General features: G+C 39.2%; 3 protein-coding genes and 1 long non-coding RNA gene across 6 annotated transcripts; 2 read left to right on the plus strand and 2 right to left on the minus strand.

The window, feature by feature from the left end:
* Window positions 1-1873: 1873 nt before the first annotated feature.
* crabp1a (cellular retinoic acid binding protein 1a) lies at window positions 1874-10823 on the minus strand. Its single transcript, XM_077567219.1, has 4 exons — window positions 10656-10823; window positions 7751-7929; window positions 3329-3442; window positions 1874-2102 (listed from the first exon to the last, which is right to left on the minus strand). Exons 1-4 carry the CDS (start codon window positions 10723-10725, stop codon window positions 2052-2054), a joined length of 414 nt encoding a protein of 137 aa, XP_077423345.1. The 5' UTR covers window positions 10726-10823; the 3' UTR covers window positions 1874-2051.
* LOC144053128 (uncharacterized) lies at window positions 7823-10882 on the plus strand. Of its 2 annotated transcripts, none has more exons than XR_013294336.1 (3): window positions 7823-7965; window positions 8923-9046; window positions 10466-10882. It is a non-coding gene; the product is annotated as an uncharacterized LOC144053128 (long non-coding RNA). The 2 variants fall into 2 exon arrangements; XR_013294335.1 differs by having other exon boundaries at window positions 7913-8520.
* Window positions 10883-11513: 631 nt separating this feature from the next.
* On the plus strand, window positions 11514-15521 carry skic8 (SKI8 subunit of superkiller complex). Its single transcript, XM_077567773.1, has 11 exons — window positions 11514-11650; window positions 11876-11931; window positions 12024-12051; window positions 12385-12490; window positions 12947-13119; window positions 13334-13482; window positions 13564-13657; window positions 14451-14544; window positions 14667-14759; window positions 15172-15250; window positions 15355-15521. Exons 2-11 carry the CDS (start codon window positions 11920-11922, stop codon window positions 15442-15444), a joined length of 918 nt encoding a protein of 305 aa, XP_077423899.1. The 5' UTR covers window positions 11514-11650; window positions 11876-11919; the 3' UTR covers window positions 15445-15521.
* A 1731-nt stretch (window positions 15522-17252) lies between these two features.
* On the minus strand, window positions 17253-21838 carry slc25a44a (solute carrier family 25 member 44a). Of its 2 annotated transcripts, none has more exons than XM_077567770.1 (4): window positions 21521-21838; window positions 20156-20873; window positions 19098-19225; window positions 17253-17867 (listed from the first exon to the last, which is right to left on the minus strand). In XM_077567770.1, exons 2-4 carry the CDS (start codon window positions 20787-20789, stop codon window positions 17676-17678), a joined length of 954 nt encoding a protein of 317 aa, XP_077423896.1. In that variant the 5' UTR covers window positions 20790-20873; window positions 21521-21838; the 3' UTR covers window positions 17253-17675. The 2 variants fall into 2 exon arrangements, with proteins under 2 accessions (XP_077423896.1, XP_077423897.1); XM_077567771.1 differs by lacking the exon at window positions 21521-21838 and adding an exon at window positions 21320-21490.
* Window positions 21839-22248: the final 410 nt, after the last annotated feature.

The following is a 22248-nucleotide window of genomic DNA, read 5'->3' on the forward strand; positions in this document are numbered from 1 at the left end:
TTAACCTTTATTTGGAAATTCTTTCATCACAAAATCAGAAATTTGCCCTGCACAACAAAACAAAAGAATGCCCTCATTGAGCAATTGTGAGCTTCCATCGCGACCGCGGGCCCGTCCGCCCTTCAATTAAGTCGGCGGCGGGCGGCGCGCCTCACCAAGCCCCCGACTCTTTTGCTTCCCACAGGCACGGCGGTGCACTGAGGGGGAAAATCATTGTGTGTGGGGATAAGCGGGTGAAACGTCAGCGGCGGAACCCATTTGTCCGGGAGGGTGAGGGGACCCCTGAGTGTCGGCCAAAGCTCTGAAAAGAAAAAGTTGGCAGCAAAAGAGACACATTTTCTTTTGGGCTTTTGATGGCGTGCCCCTTTTTTCTGGCTCTTCAGTAGACTTTTGTGGGGTGCACCTGTGAGTGGGGGGGACGTGTCCCGCAAAAGAATAATTTATTTACTACAGCAGGCAGGCTTCTAAAGGCGATCGGGAACTATTTGTCAAGAAGCTTACTTGGTGGTCCAACCTGTGTGAGAAGAAGCCGTAGCAGTGTTTCTCAAACAATCACAGGTGTAAAATTGGTTGACACAAGTGCAAGTGACGCAAGTAGAATTTTGAGACACAAAAATCGGAAGGTTACAAGAATAAAGGTTGGCTTTAAAAAACTAGAGCTTTCGCATTTTTTTTTACCCAAAAACATTCTATTAAAAAATTTTTTTTTTAATTAATTAAAAAAAACATGATGATATTTTCTTAGTTTGTTTTAATTTGTGAAAAATTATTTTATTCTATAAAATTTAGACTTTTTATCTCTGAAAAGTACATGCCTGTAACGTCTAAAAATGCAGTCTTTTCATGTCTGGAAAAAAAAGAGCTTTACACACCATTTTCCCTGCAAAAAAAAAACCCATTAGAGTTTATTCTCATAAGATTGCAACTTTTCTAAGAAGAGTTTTTAAAAGTCGAAAAAAAATGCACTTTATTCTATTAGATAAATTACAACTTTTTACTTACAAATGTTTTTTTTTAACTCGAAATAGAGCTTTATTATGATGATTATCGTGATAAAAAAAAAGTGATTTAATTCCTTTTAACAGCTAAATGCCCAAATGAAAAAAAATGACTTTATTTTCTTGGATTTCTGACTTGATTTTTCACACTTTGCGGAAGTTTCAACTCAAAATGGAGCTTTATTATGATAACACCCCTCTTTTATTGTAATTTAAATTTAAAAAAAAAAGTGATTTTATTCCCCTTAATGGGTACAATTTTTAATTTCATTTTTAAAATTTTAATTGTGAAATAGGTGTGATGTTATAATTTAAAATTACTAATATTTTTTCTAAAAACACAATTCTAACTTGAAAAAAAATCTGATTTTTATTACATTACACCTAAATGCCCAAATGAAGCTCTTTCTTCTTGAATTTTTTAAAAATTTTATTCTCTTAGATTTCTGACTTCTATTTCTCCAAAAAAATACAATTTTCATATGGAAGTTCAGCCTTTTTTCTCCTCTTAAAAATACATAAACATCCAACTTTATTCTTGTTCAAAATACATTTTTTGGCCCCTTCCCCCTCCCCAAAAATCTAAGTGATTTTAATTAACAATTTTTTTTTTCTTAAAAAAAATTAACTATTTTTGAAAAACTGCAAGGTTTACTGTAATAAATCCCATTCTTTAACCAGGAAGATATGACTTCATTCTCTAGCAGTACAATTTATTTTCTGGAAAACATACACCTTTTGTTCTTAAAGAATTTTTACATTTTTCTTTTTTGAAATTACTTAAGAGTATGACTTTTTTCCAATTTCGTGCCCCATGCTTTAATATCAACACAGTTCACGTTGATACTAAAGCTAATTAGCGACAAAGATGCTCTGACATGTTTTTTTGTTTAGTTTTTCCATCAAAGTTTTATTGTTTCTTATGGTTCAACATCAGTGCGATAACGAAGAGAGAGAGAGAGTGTGTTATTAGTGTGTGTGGAATACTGTAACTTAGCATGTTAGCATTTGACCTGTGGCCCCAATATGAGTCCTGTGCTGCATTCCGGAGCTTCATTCCCGAACGTAAATGCGAGTGCACAACACGTCATCAGCCCCGAAAACCTGCCAAAAATATGCAAACACATGAAAGTGACATTGTAAAAAAAAACTTGCTTGTTGAAAAACACAAATCTCTTGACGTCTTTTCCCGTTCAGAGGCTTCCACTATAAACCAATCAGAAGCAACATGCAAATTGTATGTAAATGTGCCCCACTTAATGTGTATGCACAATCAGCTTGTTGTGTTAGTAATGCTTCCTAAACTGTCCCCCCCCCCTTTTTTTTAACTGCCTGTTTTTCTGGAACATACATTTTTAGTTGTGAGGATTATTTTTCCCCCTTTTTTTTTTTTAGTTTTTTCTTCTCACAGTTCCAAGCAAATGCTTGGATCAAAACCAAGATTTTGTTTTTTTTTATAGTATTGCCAGATTTTGGCTTACATCTCGTAAAATTAGTATTCCTGTTTCTCATACTATTTCATTTTTTCCCTCTTAAAAGTGCAACTTTTTTGTCTTGTAATGTAATACAACTTTATTTTCCTAAAATTCAGTTTTTTTTCTTATAATATTTTGACTTTGTGACAAAAACATAAGAGGTTGTTAAACGGATTAATATAAAATATAATAAAAATATATAATAATAATAATAATAAAATACATTTTAAAATTATATAATATACAACCAAAATACATATAGACAAAATACATAAATATATTAAAGATTATATAAAAATAATAAAATAAAATAAAATACATAAAATACAACCAAACCAATTATTTTCTATTTTCCTTTGTATTATTGCTGCATCAACAAAGCTGGGTAGCGAAGGTAACCTTCAGCGCTCGCTGGATTTGGCTGAGGTGAGAAGAGCTGAAATGAACGATGTGTCAGAGGGAAAGTAATTGACTTCCCTGGGGGAGGTTGCGTGGCATGTTTTTCCTTTTATCGCCCAGAGGTGATGACCACCAAGGAGCGTCCCGTACTTCCTGTTCCTGAAAATCTCCCTGCCTTAAAAGTTCATCTCCAAGCATCCGAGGAAACTTTTTAAAATCCTGGGTTCGTCTCCCAGATTGTTTTCCGAGGATCTCATCGACTTCATCCAACTACAAACATGACAGCATTATCTCTTGTTTTTGAGCGTTCACATCTTTCCAAAACTTTTCTGGAGGCAATCTCCAGGCAATCTTTCAGCAAAACTAGCAAACTCTTTTTTGTTGGGATTTAGCTCTTGATGGGTTGAAAGTGTTGCGTCGACTCATATGCATATTCATTGCCGTCTGATAACTCACCAGCGTCAGTTCCTCGCCGTTAAGTTCTCGGGTCCAGAAGGTTTTTGGTCCGTCCCCGTCCACCAGAGTCTGCTGACAGCTGATCTTGTTGTCCGACTCCCAGGTAGCGAGACTCTGCAGGGCGAAGATGATGACATAAGAACTTGACCACATAACTTAACCTCACCCCCCCAAGAAGACTGGAGTGCATTGCTTTTTTAGTTTTTGCTTAGTGAGACAAGCGAGCTAAATCTCAAAGCTTCTCATTTCCTGCAAGTTTATGTTGGATTTTTTTTTTTTGAACATTTGCCTAAAAACCTTAAAAAACTTAATACTTTCTCACACAGCCTCGCACTTTCATACAACAGTTTTGAAAATGAAGGGCAAAGTTGCTCTTGAGCTGTAAAAAAATATATATATTTATTTTTAAAAAGGCTGATGGCTTCTTTTACCAACTCTGAAGACAAAAAAAAAACCACTGAAAAATGGGTGTAATAATGCCAACTAATAGCTTATTGATCAAAATGATGAACGATTGATACTTTATATGGATGATGGTTGGCTGGAACTAAAATTCAAAATTTACTCTACTTCTTGCCTAAAAACCTTAAAAAAATTAATACTTTCTCACACAGCCTCGCACTTTCATACAGCAGTTTTGAAAATGAAGGGCAAAGTTGCTCTTGAGCTGTAAAAAAAATATATATTTATTTTTAAAAAGGCTGATGGCTTCTTTTACCAACTCTGAAGACAAAAAAAACCCACTGAAAAATGTGTGTAATAATGCCAACTAATAGCTTATTGATCAAAATGATGAACGATTGATACTTTATATGGATGATGGTGGGCTGGAACTAAAATTCAAAATTTACTCTACTTCTTAGGATAAAACTGTACCTTTAGGAGTACCACAGGGCAGTATTTTGGGTCCCCAAAGTATTTTGTGCTGTAACCATCTGTGCAAAAAAAAAATCAGTGGCCAAATGATTTCAGCCCTTGGAAAGATAACTGCAATATGAACAGGAGCATCCAGCCACTGTTTTTGTATTAGCCAGCATCCATCTATCAAGTTTGCCTTGAACGATAGAACTAATATTAAATGACTTTATTTTTTAGTTTAGTTTATGCAGAGATGCTGTAAAATTTATGCATCAAATGCAGTATTACAGCATAAAAATGGTCGTCAGACAGCGCAACTGCTATAAGCAGCAGGGAAGGAGCAGTGAGATTTTATTTTTTTTGTTCAATGATCTACCCATCTAATTCCCTATTGTCTCTGGAACTGGCTATCGCTTTCACCTCCTAGAAGTGAGAAGCCCTCACGCAGATTAGATGAGACTTTTGAACCTTGCAGCGTTGTTCGGTTAAAGGATCTACGCGTTAATCCCATTAAGCTCTGCCGCATCTGGCCTTGACTACCGGTAGTCAAGCCTACCAAATACTGGCAGCTGATGGTTTGCCAAGAACCACATCAACAAAACTATCAATATCAAGTATAATATGGACAAAAATATCAGGACACGCTCCACTTTAACTCATTCACTGCCATTGATGCCTATAGATGTAAAAAAAAATTCATTTCAATTTCAATTAGTTTAGCATTACCCCCCCACACTTTTGTTAACAAGAGTATGAAAACCTAGAAAAAAAAATAGTACATCTGTGCATTTAGAACAGATTAATTGTGAGTTAAGTAGTGAAATCATGCGATTAATTTAAAAAAAAATACGCCCCAAATTTTTAATAATATTTTCTTTAAAAAAGAAAAGATTATTAAAAAATTAGGGGTGTCAGGCGATTAAAATTTGTAATCATAATTAATCGCATTACTTCACTAGTTAACTCTTGATTAATCACAAATTTTATATCTGTTCTAAATGTACAATAAAAAATGTCTAGGATTTTCATACTCGTGTTAACAAAAGTAGGAAAAAATATTAAACTAATAGAAATAGTTCAAATTAATTTTTGACATCTATAGCCGTCAATGGCAGTGAATGAGTTAAAAAAAAAAAAAGTGAAGGAAAAACTGAATTGTTCGTACCAGATTCTTGGAAGACTTACAAAATGTAGGAGTTGATTTGTGGGAATTTTTGTTCATTTATGAGGTATTTTTTAAACATAATGGAAAATGAAAGTACCTAAAAAGTCTAATTCATTGCTACTTAAGATGGATGTTGAAGTGCCACTGTAAAAAAAATCATAATCGTGTGACATAGGCAAATATAGGAAGTATTTGTATGTCATTCCACCTATATGAAGTGAAAAGTGAAGAAAATATTATTCCTCTATGCAGAATTTCAATTTGATTTCTTTTTTTTTAACGAATGGACCTAAAACGCTTCCCTGAGGAACTCCAATCTAAATTGTAAATTACAAGATTTGTAGAGCAATCTCTGTTGTAGGTCTTCCCCCTGGGGTGTTTGATTGGTCATCCAAACAGCACATAATAGACCTTGAGAAAGGTCAACGGAACTTCACAAAACTGTTGAAAGCATTCGGTTGTTTTTCAAAATCTCCTGAACTCGGTAAATGCTTACAAATGGTCCATTTGTAATATAGATTAATACGTTTGATGATAAATTGCTTAACGTTATCAGACAAATTCAAGGGTTGGCCCCTGCAGAGAACTCCGTAAAGGAGCAAAGTAATCCCGCCTGACTCGCAGGAAAATGCGAAAGGGGTGATTTAATTACTTTTGTGCAATGTCAAACAAAATGCTGCTTGCTTGCTTGCTGAGTATCCAACAAGGCAAACCAGCATACTGGCTTGTTGTTCCTTGAAGTACAGCAGCAGCTCGCGCCAGAGCAAAAAACAAAACATGACGAATGCGCAATGACACTCGCTCCTCTGATCTGTCAGAGACGTCACGCAGCTTGGGATGGCAGGCCCAGTACCCAGCATGCCGCAGGGCGCCACGGAAAGGGCGTCACGCTGTCTCCTAAATAGGTCAGATCTGCCCTCCCTGCCCCAAAACGCAGCACTGTGGGAAAAAAAAGGAAAACGTGTATGCTACAGTATGTCTGTCAACTACGATTAGCACCAGTTGCAGTGCCACACCAGGATCAACAGATGGCGCTAGATAAACTTGCCTCTTTCGCCCCCTTTAAATGTGAGATGCATTTTGTTCATCGGTGAAAGGGAGAAAAAAAAAAAATGAGTTCAGTTGAAGAGCTCATCACAATCCGCCCTCAGGGCCTGCAGATAAATTCCCATCCATCTCAAGGATCGCGACGCCCCTTGATCCATGTGCACAGACGTGAGGGGGGTACCAATGGAGGAGTTTGCCAGTAGCAATCCATCCCTCAAAAGCACTTAGTGGTCTGAAAGTCTTGAGCGCGGAGGTCCGCAATTTTGCATCCCACGGATGTCAGATTAGTGATCCCGAGCATGCGCTGCGAAGGGGGCCTCTCGAAATTGCCTTGTTGTTATTCCTAGGTTTATTATTATTTTATTTTATTTTATTTGTATTTATTTTTCCTGGAGAGCTCAGTATTGTTCATTCGGTAATTTTACAGATTTTTTTTGTTTGTTTGTTTATTTTGTATGTGGGTTAGTGCGTGTGTGTGAGTGTGTGTGTGTGTGTGTGTGTGTGCATTCATTAGTTCACCTAAAACCTATTTAAAAATCCCATACCGTTCGCCTAAAACGAACACTTCCAGCCAGAGTCGTGAGGCCGTCAGGAGACCCGAGGAAGGACCAAAGAAAGGAAAGTGAAATCCAGCACCTATTCCTAGGTTTAAATGCATTTCCATTGTGAAGGCTTTCCTATGACTGCAATTTCGCTGATATATATATTATATACAGGGATGTGATTTTTCCGCTAATTCGCGGAATTCCGCTTTTTTTTTTTATCCCCCCCCCCCAAAAAAAAAATCTGATTTTTTTTTTTTTTTTTTTTTTTTTTTTTTTAGTAGTTCATTGTGTATGCACATGACTCCGACAGATAACATCTTCTGCAATAACAAAGACATTTGTGGTATGCTCTAATATGAGTTACTTTTCATTTGGTCATGATACAATTATTTGTTCATGAAATTTGAACTCTTCAACATTATTTATGAGTTAACTTAGTAATCACATTAGTTAGATATGATGATATTCTCAGTGATAGTTTTTAAAAGCAAAGGCAGTCCAATGTTTTTGAATGTGACTGATTTTGAGTTGACTAAAACTGCCATTTTATATGGGATAGTTCAATATACATTGAAAATTGATGCTGTTGTTTTGTCTATTTCTTTGTCATGTGAGTGCATTGAAAGTACTTAAAAACACGGAAAACCCATGACCCTGGACCTAGCTGGTCAAATCACATCCCTGTATATATATATATATATATATATATATATATATATATATATATATATATATATATATATATATATTATATCTGTTCTAAAAAAAAGTTTTTCATACTCTTGTTAACAATGTCCCTCTCCTCACCTTGCACTTTCGTCCGTCCACCGTCTCCTCGTCAAACTCCTCGCCGACGTGGAAGTTGATCTCGGTGGTGCGCACGCTGGTGGACGTCTTGATGTAGAACTGCTCGCCGTCCTGCCGGATCTCCACGTGGGGGTTGGACGCGGCCGCCACCGCCACCTTCCTCAGCATGGCGTTCACGCCTGAGGGCGCGATGGAGGGGCGAGAAACGTGTTCAGGTGGGCTTGTCTGTTGCGTTATGAGGTTTATGAGGATGTATCCATACGCATGCGTATGACGATTAGCAATCAATCAAAATGACCCAGAAATTGGGTCAAATTGACCCAAGTTGAGGATCTGACCCAACTTTGTGGTTTGATTTGTACAAAATTACTTTTTTCTTTCTTTCTTGCTATTTGTTATGCTTTCCGAGGTCAGCATGAGTCCGGGATCACTTTCGTGAAGCTCGGATCATGAAAAACAGATGTCAGGGCGGACGATGAGCAAACAACGGATAAATAGAGTGAGAGATGAGATTTTCTCATGGCGCGTGCAAACATGCTCATTCCATTTGACAGCGTTCACACTCTTTCACCCTGCTAGGCAGGAGGGGGGAGCACGGACGCACGCTATTTTATTTTATTTTTTGCATTAAATATGGATGAGCATTGTTCATCGCTTGACAGTGTGATTTGTTATCTGAGGAATTTGTGTTTCGAGGATTTGTGGCACGTGTCCGTGAGACTTCGCCTCTAGCTCATGTGGCCCATCAGGATTTGTGTCAGAACACACAGGTGGGTAGAGTAGCCTAAAATTGCACTCAAGTACGAGTAGTGTTACTTCGAAATAATACTACTCAAGTAAAAGTAAAAAGTAGTCATCAAAAAAAACACTCAAGTACAAGTAAAAAAAAAGTATTTGCTGAAAAGAATACTAAAGTACTGAGTAACTGCTTGAACATAAAGTCTGATTTATTTTTTTAAAACATGTATTTTGCTGCTTAACTCATATTCCACTAACGCAATATTAACCAGACTACCATATTTAGATTTATATATTATTGTCACCAAAAAAAAAATGGGTTGACTTCCCCTTTAATACTCTAATTGCCAGTACCATAAAAAAATTTTTTTTTAAAAATGGGTCATCGTATTCAAATTACGTAATCATAACTTCACATACTTTTGATTTCACAGTCTGATGATGATGCCAATCTTCAAAAAAAAAAAAAAAAAAAAGAAAAAGTGAAGCGGCCATCCATTGTGCTGAGACTCTGAGATCATTCCACTTTACTGGACCAGCTCGTCGTCATAGCAACAGGTTTGTTGTGGCGCTCGATTATCAACCCACATCTGCTGGAGCGCATCACTCTTCTGCTTGTTGCTAAAAGATGGCGGGGGTGTGTGGGGGGGGGGGGTCAACAAAGTGGATTCCAGTGCAGAGGGAGCCGCCACTTCCCATCAGCATCTTCCTAATGGTGTGACCACTGCGAGGTTACCCAGGGTGCAGTGCAGGGACAAGAGGGTACCGAGTGAACAGCAGAGGTGGCTAAAGAACAGTGCTAACAAATGTTAATTAATTAGCCAGAGTACCCATATTTAACACCCAATGGCCAGAGATGAAGATTCAAACCCCGAACCTGCGGACTGTGAGGCAGACCGAGCCCACTAACCCATTGTGCTAAAATTTGTGATTAATCATGAGTTAACTAGTGAAGTCATGCGATTAATTACAATAAAAAAATAATAATCGCCTGACGAGATGATTATTAAAACTTAAGGGTGTCAGGCGGTTAACATTTTTACTCGTAATTAATCGCATGACTTCAATTGTTAACTCACGATTAATCACAATTTTTTTATCTGTTCTAAATGTACAATAAAAAATTTTCATACTCTTGTGAACAAAAGTAGAAAAAAATGCCAAACTAATAGAAATAGTTCAAATTATTTTTTGACGTCTATAACCGTCAATGGCAGTGAATGAGTTAATGTGATGTTATTTTTCATGTACAATCAATACCATTCAAAACACGATGACATCACACATGCTCAGGAAACGGGTAACAACCAATCATGGCTCAGTTTGCTAAAGTCACATGACCGAACCCAGAAAACAGGTGACCTGTGATTCCTGAGCACCTGTGATGTCATTTTCAGTCTACAGCAAGTGTCAAAATGTGTTTTTAAAGCTATTCGTACATGAAAAATGATGTCATCAAATTAATTCTATATAAAATATAGTTTTTTTTACTGCTGAAAATTGCTAAATGAGTCAAGTATCACTTTAAATCCTATTTTTTGAAAAATTGTTTAGTGTCAAACTGCTGTTTCTTGTGAAGTGAGTTGAGTTCCCAAAATATTTTTTGGAACGACGGCTCGGAAAAAAACTTTCTGGAGGGCGAGATTCGAACCTTGAACCCCACAACTGTGAGGCACATGTTTTGTGCAACTGTATGAACAAAATGACTTGTGTCCGACTGTTTCCCAACATTTCGTTCCCCCCCACACCCCATGCACCCCCCCCCCCATCCCTTCACCACCATCGTTCCCCCTCGGCACTGCAACACAAACACAATCGAATGACCCACTTAATGTGTCCCAAAGCGCAGGCGGCACCGTCGTCAGTTAAGACTATTAAAGGGTGAAGACGACACACACATGCGTGGCCACGCGTGGCCTACTTAAAAGGCTTCGACGTGAACAATATTGTGCTCAACAATGACACACTTGTGTGCAGGCTGGAATTCGGCATCTGGCGTTTTTACATCCATCAGCATCATCATCATCATCATCATCATCTTCTCAGCGTCCTTTCCCAGGGAGCCGCTCCAAACAATGCCATGCTGTTCCCAAGTCCGGCCCGCATTCCCAAAAAACAACAGTGTGCGGCTTTGTGTGTTTTGCGTGATGGAGGAAGGTGAACTCACCCAAAGCTTTGAGAAGTTCGTCGAAATTCTCGCTCCTCTTCATCTTCCAGGTGCCGGAAAAGTTGGCCATGTCTGCTGACTGAGGCGGAGTGAATGCCAGGGAGAACCTGTTCCACTTACACTGCTTTCCTCTCTCTCTCTCCTTTTCCTCTGTCACTCTTTCGCACCCTCCTCTTCCCCCCCCCTCCTCCTCCTCTGCAGGGGCTCGCCTCCACCAAAATCTTCCAATCCCGAAAGATCATTGAAGGCAAGCGCTCATTTTCGATGATGAGAGGACACAAGTACCGAGCATAGAAAGAGAAATTCGAATTATTGTCACTGTTAATGTCGTGTCGGATTCCCGGAGTGTTCAACAGAAAAACAAAAAGATGTTATAATGATTTTCATTTTATTCTGGGTGACTTTGAGCAGTCAACAGTCACTTGAACTTGTTGAGTGGTTATCATAGCTTTTTTGACCCCTAGTGAGCCCCAGAAAAAAAGGACCAAGGACCTAACCTTAACCCACCCCCCAAAACAAAAATCTGAATGATGGATAAGATAAGATATCTTTTATTAAATAATTTACGCATAAAATAGCAACTGTTACCTCTGAAAGTCATTTGGTTAGTTTACTTTGATATACTCATCCACGTAAAGGATTGTGTTCCAAACAGTCAACATTTGAGATTTATATGGAATAATTAATGAACATTTGCGGTGACAATAGTGCTTCATGTCAATTTTAGGAGAAATATATTATCTTTCTACTCCAAACACAAGTACCTGAGAATCTACACAGACTTTGAAACAAATCATTTTAACGAAAATATCAAATGAGTACTAATGCCACTGGGGGCACTTGTGAGCAAGTAGATATACTCGCTAAGCGTTAATACACACGAAGAAGAAGACGCGGAAGTGGACGTTTCTAGAGAAGTGTTGTTATGGCGCCTCGCATGTAATTCAATTTCAACTCCTACCGATTCAGTGAAGACGTTTGTGAGGGGTTTTAAGGTACATGGACGCCTATCACACTCCACATTTAGAGTAGAATATTAAACGTAGATTACCCGCTTGTGAAGGTGACGTCGTAGGCTGGTTTATAGCCGTTTTGGAGTTAGCGTTAGCATCAAGCTAGCGATAAGCTACAGTTCTCATTTATTTACATGTGTCGATATCATTACACATTTTAAATCGCATCGATACATATTCAGCATGTTTGTTTGTTCTTGCGTTTAGGTTCAGGTTGCTGTGGTTAAGCTGCCTACCACTGCCAATCAAAAATGAGCACCCAAGTAAGCAACTTCCACCCAACATTTTTCTTTCCAGTGTGTTTACCCAAATAAAATAATGCTTAATAATGGCATAATGTATCCTTTCATTTCAGTACAGCATCCTTTTCAAACAGGAACACGGTGAGTACCTACCATGTGCACTAAAGTTACAGTAATAGTAACAACAATATTCAAACATTAATTAGAAGCTGTGTTATTCTCCTTTTAATCAACTCTTGACACAAATTTGATTTTGTTGACTTAATAGCTGTTGTATATGAACATAAATATCCAAATTAAATCAAATCAAAAAGGTTTATTCCCCATAAGTCTATTTCCTGCCCAGAGAGATTAGTGCCCATTTTAACGAAGGTTTAAATTCCCTTAAGGTGCTACACGATATTGGTACAGCTCTACTTTACTATTAGGCCTGACTTAATAAAGCTTCTCCCTCTCTTCAACATTTCCCTGCAGCACACGATGATGCAATCTGGACGGCAGCGTGGGGTAAAAGTGGGGCGGATGGTTCAGAAACAATCGTCACCGGCTCCCTTGATGATATGGTCAAAGTGTGGAAATGGTAAGTGTGTGTGTACTTATGTCTCTAAGGTATTGATTGGTAACCTTGGCAACTCAAATGTGATTAGTGCAGCTGGTTGCTTTTTCCTGTTTTTTTCTTCACCCTGTGGCAAACTTGAAAGAATGACAACAGGAGTCCTACAATTACAACCTCTAAACATTTTCAAGTAGAGCAATAAGTTAATCCACCAGTGTTTAATAAATGTAAAAACAAAAAAAAGAAGTAGTCAAATTAGTCACCATTTGAAGATGTCAGACGGACATCGAATGGAAAGAGAACATGAAGTTGTTTATGGAGCGATGCTGTCATCTAGTGGCGTTTTAAGGCATTCCTGGAATAACACTACACTTGATCTTAGCAAAATGTCTGTGGCCAATCAATTTGAGTATACATCAGATGCCATGACGTGGTCAGGCAAAAAGACAAGATGAGCTCAAAGTCAGGTTACCTGCACAGGTCGGACGAAAAGCTGGAGCTGCAGTGGACGCTGGAGGGCCACCAGCTGGGCGTCGTGTCAGTGGACATCAGCCACGACGCCGCCATCGCTGTATCCAGCTCGCTCGACGCGCACATCCGCCTTTGGGACCTGGACTCCGGAAAACAGATCAAGTCTATGGATGCTGGACCAGGTGAAACCAGATCTTGCTGTATATTTACTTGGCAAATGTGTGTAATGTCCGCCATGAATTACATACGACAGGTACTGAATGATGACTCGCTATTACGCTATAGAAAATGAGTGGACCTTAACTCCTGCCATGAGGCACGCCACTCGCTTGTGCATGTCTGCTTGATTGCTGAATTAATTGACCGTACTCCTAATGTGAAATGCTTCCACTCTAGTGGATGCCTGGACGGTGGCCTTCTCGCCCGACTCCAAGCACATCGCCACAGGAAGCCACCTTGGCAAGGTCAACATCTTCGGCGTGGAAAGCGGCAAAAAGGAATACTCTCTGGACACCCGAGGGAAATTCATCCTGAGCATCGCATATGTAAAGGAACTCCCGCGGAATGCAACATTACACATTTGAATTTCAAGTGTTTAATTTTGTATTTATGTTGTTACGCCTCAGAGTCCCGATGGTAAATATTTGGCCAGCGGGGCGATTGACGGCATCATCAACATCTTTGACATTGCCACCGGAAAGCTCCTCCACACGCTGGAAGGTGGGTTCACCTCCGCACTGGGCAGGGGGATTCTATTAGCGCGTCACTGTTACTGCGTGTACACACGCTCACAGTCCTGGGCTCTAGATCCCAACCGTGCTTTCTTGTTTTGGTATAAGAATAGGGACATCGGAAGCACATAAGTCAGCTCAAGCAAAAATGATAATTAGCTTTCTAGCGCCATCTGGTGTATTATGGCTTTTATGACCCCAAAACATTATTATTATTTTTTTATCTACATTTAGTTGATGCCCCAGTGAAGGGATAAATTGGGTTATCGTGGGAAATGCACTATAACACATCAGGTGTACAGTGCATCAAAAAAAACTATCATTTATAATGGGAGTCAATGGGCCAAAATTTGGACATTTTTACTCATGTGTACTATAAAAATTTGTTTCCCACATGTAATAATGACAATAATAAATTTGACATTTTGGACGGTGCCATTTTGAACTTTTTTCATATGCTTTATATAACAAAAAGCCCAAAAATTTGACACTTTCCTTACGAGGGATTATATAAACATTGACACGTATGTTAATTCTCCCAAGTATAACCTTCATGACCAACATTAAAATACAGTAGTTTAGTAAGCTTACTTAAATGATTAGTCTATTGAAATAAATTGCAAATAAAAGCTATTTAAAAGTTGTATGTTAATAAATCCTATAAAATCAACTGTTGTTGAAGATTAAATACAAATGTTAAAGTTAAGTTGACTGAACTGCACTTGCAAGTCGATGGATTAGATGCTAAAATGTCAAACCACTCTTCCGTTTTCCTCCTCTAGGGCACGCCATGCCCATTCGCTCCCTCACGTTCTCTCCTGACTCCCAACTGCTTGTCACGGCATCCGACGACGGCTACATCAAGATTTATGACGTGTAAGTCCTTTTTAAAAAAAAAAATACAAACACACGTGGCAGCTTGATTTCTGATTCTCCAGAAAGTACGTTAAAGGAAGAAGAAGAAAAAAACACCTGATGTGAATTTCTTGTTTTTGTAGGCAACATGCCAATCTAGCAGGCACGCTGAGTGGACACGGATCCTGGGTCCTCAACGTGGCTTTCTCCCCGGACAACACACACTTTGTCTCCAGGTAATGTTTCATCTCAACAGGGTAAAGAGAATATCTGCCAAGGTTTGGAAACACATTGAAGAGGCGGAGATATTATAATATGATCATATTAAAAGTTTTGGAGAAAGGTGCTATTAAAAAAAATAAAATCCCCATCTGCATTGATTCATCATCAAAAAAAGCAGACCGATCAACTAAATACAATTTATAAAAATGAATAAATATAATTCAGTGAATATTTAGTGTGCCACTAGAGGGTGCCTGTGTGTCACACTGAGAACCACTGCTAGTTGCTGAAATCATAGTTCAACCTGTGAGATTGAAATCACAACCTCCACTGGGAAGCTAAAGCTAACAGATGCTAACATAAACAGACTGTGTGACCATCAGCTGACTTGCCCACCTCGCAACTTATCGTGTTCCGCCTCTTCAGTTCCTCAGACAAGAGCGTGAAAGTTTGGGACGCCAGTTCCAGAGCGTGCATCAACACCTTCTTCGACCACCAAGACCAGGTAATTACTACCATTACTACTTTTTTTTTTACGATGAGTTTTTTCTCTCCAATAAATATTTCATAATAAATACAGAGTAGTGATTCAATTGCATACTTCCTCAGGTGTGGAGCGTCAAATACAACAGCAACGGCTCCAAGATTATCTCGGCTGGTGATGACCGCGCCATCCATATTTACGACTGCCCCATGTGAGGCGCGAGAATCGTTTTGTGGGAATGATTTTGTACCGACTTGTGACAGTAAAATAAAATTGTTTTGTTTTTTATGAATTACATTTGTTTGTTTGAGTTGCTTTTCACTCATTTATGTAAAATGGTATATGGCTACAATTAATTTTAACAACCATTTGCTAACGTACATACACTTATAAACTACACAACAGGCATTGCTAAAGGCTGAGTAGTTTTACTTTCGTTTTTACTGTGATTGCCGTGATTTTTTCTTTATTAATGCCCTTTATTGTCCATCCAAATGTTTCAACATTTTTAAGGGAATTTACTGAAAATGCACAAAACGGACATGCGACTTATGCCCGTTTCCATCTGTTCTTCTTTGGCGAATATTGAGAGGTGACTCCGCCGCTGTAGGTGGCAGTATACACCATAGAGATGTGATACACCAGTAATTTGAAAGAAGAACAGCAGGAAGCGATTGCGACGTGCGATGACGTATAGGTTTGCTTTTGTAGTTCTTGATAAACCGTAGCGTTTCTTTGCTGTTTTCAATCTAAAATAGCATCAATATCCACTTCTTTAATTCCAAAAATATTTCTGTTTCGTTGTCCCTCCTAACATACCTTACTTAATCGTCTGACATTGCTTTGGCGCTACAAACGTACGTGTGACGTAATATCCGGGTGAAACGTGATTCCGGTCTCGCCAGCGGTTATTCGCAAAACCTGTTTCCATAGCCAAAATTCTCATTTTCCTTTGTTCGATACGCTTTAAAACCCACCCCCTCTAAGCGTAAACCTTTTTTTGTGTGCGAATTTCTAGCGTTTCCATTCAGGTTTATTTTAGCATTCCTTGACAATTCCAATAAAATGGGTGGATGGAAACTCAAATATTGATTCGCAAGTATCCACTGTATCACTAAAACAGTCAAGAAAACAGACACAAACCACAGTGGTTACAGTTTGAAGAGTCCATCAATGCTCTTAATCAAGTGCTGTTTTATTCCAAAACCGTAATTCCAGTCTGTTCTTGCCCACTGGATGAGGCTTTAGACATGTGCTGGTGTGCATCTGTTTTGAAGTCTTTTTTTTTTTTTTTTAACGAGCTTTGTTTGTGTCGTCAAATCACGCACATGTGAAGGTAGTATAAAAAAAGTAGACCGAATAGGCAGCATATATCACAATTGGGTTTTCTTCGGCTTCCCTGAAGACTGGAGCTGTTTGTTTTTCTGTACCCTGTGATTGTCTGGCGACCAGTCCAGGGCGATCTCTCGCGCAAAGCCAGCAGGAATAGGAACCCAGCTCACCAGTCACCCTCGTAAGGACAAGCACAATAGCGAAAAGGAGGTTCCCAGAAGTTGCGCTAAAACATTCGTCAGTGATTGACCAACTTTTCATCAAATCCAACGCACATTAACCCAGAGACCATTTGAAGTTGTTCAGTAATTTCACTTGGATATCTGTGCATTTAGGAAAGTCTTTTTTTTTTTGGCAAATTAAATCTACTCAATGTGAAGGATGTGCCTTAAAAAATAAAAAAAGTTTCCCCACAAAAGCTCTAGTATAATACAGCAGAACCTCCAAAGTCACACCGAACGCCATTCAATTCGGAGTGAAGACTCATTAAATAAAACCTCTTTTTTTTTTTTGCTTTCTGAAATTTGTGATACCATAACAGAAGGATAACAGTTATTGCAAAAATTGAGGAAAAAAAGTGACAGATGCTGAATGAGTGAACTACTGCAACATGACCATCTATTAAAAGGAGTACAATATGAGCACTAAAAATAACTCCTGTTCCCTTTGCTGTGTCTCAAGCATCTTCAACTAAGTGGTAAGTTGGCTCTTTATTAATATCGGAAAGTACTGTATATATTTTACTAGAGTTTTTGGCAGCAGGGCTTAGTACCTCCCCCTTGTGAATATTATGGGATTACTGTAGCACACATCCAAAACGCCCGAGTAGTGAATTGATTCACTTGTCATTATTTCCAATGGTGAAAAAATGGACTTGACAGTCCGGCAGCATCACAGAATGGATTTTGTTCCACTTTGGAGGTCCCACCATACAAACAAATGTGTTATTTTTATTATTATAAAAGCATAGTCACTTTTATTACAGTCACAGTCTTTCTTTTAACATTGTCATGGTTGTGACATTTTTTTGGGCAGTAATGTTGCAGAGACCAAAGTCAACTCTTGGTGAGCTCCTGCCATGAGGTAAAATTCGGCGTTCTTGTCCTCCTCTCTTTTACCAATGTCTGGACTGGACCAGGTCGTCCCGCAAGCTGAGCCTCTTCAGGGTCTCGTAGCCCACCACGATGAGCACCGACGTGGGCGTGGAGGACATGATGCGGGCCGACAAACCCTTGGTGACGGCGCCAAGGCCTTCCTCCGCCAGCAGCTGCTTGAAGGTCTCCACCACCGACGAGCGGCCCTCCACCTGCGTCACCACAGCAGCGGGCCGCTTACTTCCACGTAAGAAACATTTGCAGTCGCCGGCAGTGACGTAGAAAATGCAGTGACATTGACGTGTGCAGCCATGTTTGGCTATTACTCAAAAGTTGAATTTTTATTTTCGCAGATAGTCGTAACATTCTGGATCCAAAAAAGGCACAATAAAATAGAATATTGATTTTTTTTAGAAGTGAAGAAGTCGTATTTTAACACTAATAGTTCAACAATAGATTTTTTTTTTTACATAAGAAAATAAAATTGTATTTTTGAGGTAAAAAGTCAATTGATTTTTGTTTTTGTAATTTTACAAGTAAAAAAAAAAGTTAATATGAAAATGAAAATAAAGTTACTTATAACAATAGGAGTCAAGTCGGTTAAAAAAAACATTTTTTAAAAAAGAAAAGAATTGTTAATATTACAAAAATGTCACTTTTTTTCCAGATTAAAAAAAAAACCTTACGCAAAGAGCTTTTTCAATGTTTAGCAATATGAAAATAAAGGTATATGAGAATGTCATTTTATTCTGGATAAAAAGTAGTAATATAAAGCTTTAATTTCCGAGAAATATGGTGCTAATATGAGAATTTTTGGACAAAAGTAAAAAAAGAATAAAGTATTTAAAAATAAATAAAAATAAAGTTAAATACTGGGAGTCAATCTATTTGAAAAAAAATCTAGGGGAAAAAAAGCAATATTACATGTTTTTTCCCCAAATCAAAGATAATATCACGAGAATTAAGAGGCTTTATTCATTGCAAAATAAAGTATTATATTATTAGGAAGATAAAGTAATTTTTCTAGAAAAATAAATATTTCAAGAATAATTGTATTTTTGAGATAATGGGTAGTTAATGGTTGGATTTTTTTTTTTTTTAAAGAATGTGTATTTAAAAAAATGACATTTGCAACATTACAAGAACACATGGTAGCAATGTGACAAACAATGTGTTTTTTTTAAAGTATAGGGAAAAAATTTCAAACATAACCTGCATACTTTCTGAATATATGCGATGAGCAAAGTGTAACCCGAGAATAAAAGACTATGCAAATACATCAGTGACGCTCCAGTCCTTGCGTGTTCTGTTGCTGGGATAATCATTGAAGATTATTTGACATGACGTCATCTCGCACACGCCGCACTCTGGTGTGTGTTTTTTGTTTGCTCAAAAAACGAAAACAACGGCTTTGTTGCATAGACATGATTAGTACACGGTACCTGCACCCTGGCCCGGACCACGTCCATGGGGTTGGTGATGGTGGAGGCAGTGGCGGCGGCCATTGGGCCGGCCAGCGCCTGCAGAATGAGGTGGGGGCACTCGCTAGGTGCCATCAGAGACAGCTGCTCTATGGATGCAAAAACACGCATGTCAATATTTACAAAGTCTCCATTTGCCACAGAAAAATCAGTCACAGTGACCCAAAGTTCAAACAGAAGGTTTTAGTGTTTGTCAAAAAAAAGTCAACATGAAAATTGGTTGAGAAATGAGCATGTTCCATCAACTCTAGCGTAGCAACTGTTTCTATGTTAGACTTCGTGGTGTTTGTTTATAGAAAACCCTGCAAATTCCTGTCCTTAAATTTAGCTCATTATGATGTAGAATTATTAAAAATGACAAAGAAATTATGATTTTGAAACACTTCACGATGTTTATTTCATGAAAATGAAACTTTTAATTGATAAAAGGGTAGTTTGAACTAAAAATCAATATTTAGAGTAACTCTGTTCATCCATCCATCCATCCATTTTCTTGGCCGCTTTTCCGTAGGCCTAATTATATATATATATTTTTTAATGAATTGTATCCCTTTGTAATTGTGAACCAGGACCAGAGGTGGCAAATCCAGGTCCAAAAAGGAAAAACCCTGCCACGGTTAGCCCCAGGTGCTAGCTAGCTAGCAAACTCCCTAGATAGCTCCCATGGTGCTCGTTTACCTGCTATGGAGCTAGCTAACTAGCATCAGGGGCTAAAGCCAAACTGTGGCAGGGATTTTACTTTTAGATGCTAGCTAGCTCCCTAGATAGCTCCCATGGTGCTTGTTTACCTGCTAGGGAACTAGCTAGCTAGCTAGCATCAGGGGCTAAAGCCAAACTGTGGCAGGGTTTTTACTTTTAGATGCTAGCTAGCTAGCTCCCTAGATAGCTCCCATGGTGCTTGTTTACCTGCTAGGGAACTAGCTAGCTAGCATCAGGGGCTAAAGCCAAACTGTGGCAGGGTTTTTACTTTCAGGACCTGGATTTGCCACCCCTAACCGGGGCGAAGAGGTTAAATTTACCTGCGTAAAAGTGATAAAAAGGCCACCACAGTGCGCTGTTGGGGATGTAGGTGAGCAGGGACGCCACGTAGCCCCTGTAGAAGCCCCTGAAACCGTCAGCGGCGAAGATCTGCACCGAAATGTCCCGCGTCTGCCCGAAGGTCAGCCGGCTCTTGCTGGGCGCCAACATCATCTTGGGCTTGGCCTTGAATCGGCCGCTGTGCTCGCCCTGGCCTTGCATCATGAGGTGCTGCGACACCACGTCGATGGGCACCGTGATGGTCTGCGCCACCAGCGACGCCGCCCCGCCAGCCACCACCGACTTCAGCGTGTTGCTGGACGAGTAGCGCGACACTTGCCTGCGCGCCAGCTCATAGGTGGTGATGTACGCCTGGCCCGACACCAGCGTGAAGGTGTTGATCATGAAGCCGCGGTACAGGCCCCGCACGCCCTCCGCTCGCAGGATTTTGCAGAAGGCGTCCACCGTGCCCGAGTAGAGCGCTTTGCCCTTCTGCACCTGCAGGCGTGTGCGGATGAGGCTGGCTGGGTACACGGTGGCGCGCGTGCTCAGGGTCATGAGCACGCCCAGAGAATAGAACTTCCTCTTATCCAGGTCCTCCCATTCAATGATCTGGATGGCACCTTTCTGCTGCATAGTGGTCCCTGGTGGGGGAGGGGGGAGGTCCGTGCCGCTAAAGCCTCGCGTCTGACGTCGTCTGCCCTCCAGGTGCCATCGCAACTGGATAAAAAAAAAAGAAAGGTTTTGAGTATTTATTTGCAGGGAATCCAAATATTCAACTTCCCATAACAGATCCCGCATTTTATTTGTCCCTTTAATTTTTGTCTAGAGCTGCGTATTAGTTCAATTATGATAACTCCAGAATGTTATTTTAAGAAATGCCAATTATACATGCAAAAGCTTATTTTTGAATGAATGAATGCCATACCCCTACAAGATGCATGCTATCCTCTGTGGTTGTGTAAACACATGCACCCTGAAAATCCACATTCCATTGTAATGGCTTGCTTAAGTGTAAATCCAAGCAATAATTGTGCATTATTGTACTATTTATTTGTGGTGAGTACTAAGTAGCAATTATGTTTGCCCCACACACACAGACAAAAAAAGTTCACCTTCACGGAACGTCTTACAAATAACACAATTAACATCAATCATCGTTTTACCTTCAAACCAATCGATGAAAAATGACCAAATAAGCATCAGGCCATTTTTTTTCTCCCACTTCCACCATTTGAAGGGGAGTCACGTGTATATGTCACTAGCGCCCCTCCAACCCTGTTAGCTTAGCTCGCTGCTAAAGACGATCACAACAAACTCTGTTCATTTGCAAAACTCTTCAAATTTGACATCTCGTTTCGACGAACCTGTTTAGAGGCCCACTAGCTCGGTTCACCCCTGACGCTCGTCTTACTCTTTCATTCGGCTTCCTGCTCGACGACAAGCTAGGTCATGTCGTCCGGCCATGACTGCTAACGCACTGTAGCTAAACCGGAGGTGAAAGGTCGTCTCAGCTGCTTCTTATCCTTATCGGTATTTCGTGTGCAAAACAAAACACCATAACAATATTGACGATTTGACGCAAACTCAAGGTTAAGTCTCGAAGTGACTGTTTAATTTTGTTGACGGCTTGTTCGAGTTGTCGCTCGTGATGCGTTCAAGTCCAACGCAACCACCGCAAATGTCATGATTACTGTAGACTGGGTTACTTGTTAAACGTTACAGCCAGTTTAAAAAGGACGTTTGAGTGAATACAGCTGGTTTAGGACTTTAGTCTTCTATCATAACAAACAAGCAAAAAAACCCGTTATATTACAGTTATATAATCCAAGGTTACATGTATAAATTTGAACGTACAAAAGAAAGGATTCACAGAAGTCGGGGGGACCTTGAATATAACACATTTGTTTCATATTTAAAAAATATATATACTTTCCTCCTTTTTTAAATATGTTTAAAAAACAAAACAAAAACAAAACTAGCTTGAAAGCATGCCCCAAAAAATATTAAGTTATTGAGACATCAGGGTTTAAAGTGTGTTTGCTTAATCTGAAAGTTATTATTTATTTATTTAAAAAGAAAATATTGATCAAAT

This window comes from Vanacampus margaritifer, chromosome 6 (genome assembly GCF_051991255.1).
Source record: "Vanacampus margaritifer isolate UIUO_Vmar chromosome 6, RoL_Vmar_1.0, whole genome shotgun sequence".
NCBI classification, from domain to species: domain Eukaryota; kingdom Metazoa; phylum Chordata; class Actinopteri; order Syngnathiformes; family Syngnathidae; genus Vanacampus; species Vanacampus margaritifer.

Excerpts from the sequence above, each read along its gene's own strand:
- skic8 (XM_077567773.1), top strand. Across the intron at positions 13,658-14,450 it reads GCTCCTCCACACGCTGGAAG|GGCACGCCATGCCCATTCGC; the intron begins GTGGGTTCACCT and ends TTCCTCCTCTAG. Across the intron at positions 14,760-15,171 it reads AACACACACTTTGTCTCCAG|TTCCTCAGACAAGAGCGTGA; the intron begins GTAATGTTTCAT and ends CCGCCTCTTCAG.
- crabp1a (XM_077567219.1), bottom strand. The coding sequence starts at position 10,725 with ATGGCCAACTTTTCCGGCACCTGGAAGATGAAGAGGAGCGAGAATTTC. Across the intron at positions 3,443-7,750 it reads TGGACGGACGAAAGTGCAAG|AGTCTCGCTACCTGGGAGTC; the intron begins GTGAGGAGAGGG and ends TTCGCCCTGCAG. Across the intron at positions 2,103-3,328 it reads ACGGCGAGGAACTGACGCTG|GTTTTCGGGGCTGATGACGT; the intron begins GTGAGTTATCAG and ends TATTTTTGGCAG.
- slc25a44a (XM_077567770.1), bottom strand. The coding sequence starts at position 20,789 with ATGCAGCAGAAAGGTGCCATCCAGATCATTGAATGGGAGGACCTGGAT. Across the intron at positions 19,226-20,155 it reads TTTTTATCACTTTTACGCAG|AGCAGCTGTCTCTGATGGCA; the intron begins GTAAATTTAACC and ends TTGCATCCATAG. Across the intron at positions 17,868-19,097 it reads TGGTCCGGGCCAGGGTGCAG|GTGGAGGGCCGCTCGTCGGT; the intron begins GTACCGTGTACT and ends GTGGTGACGCAG.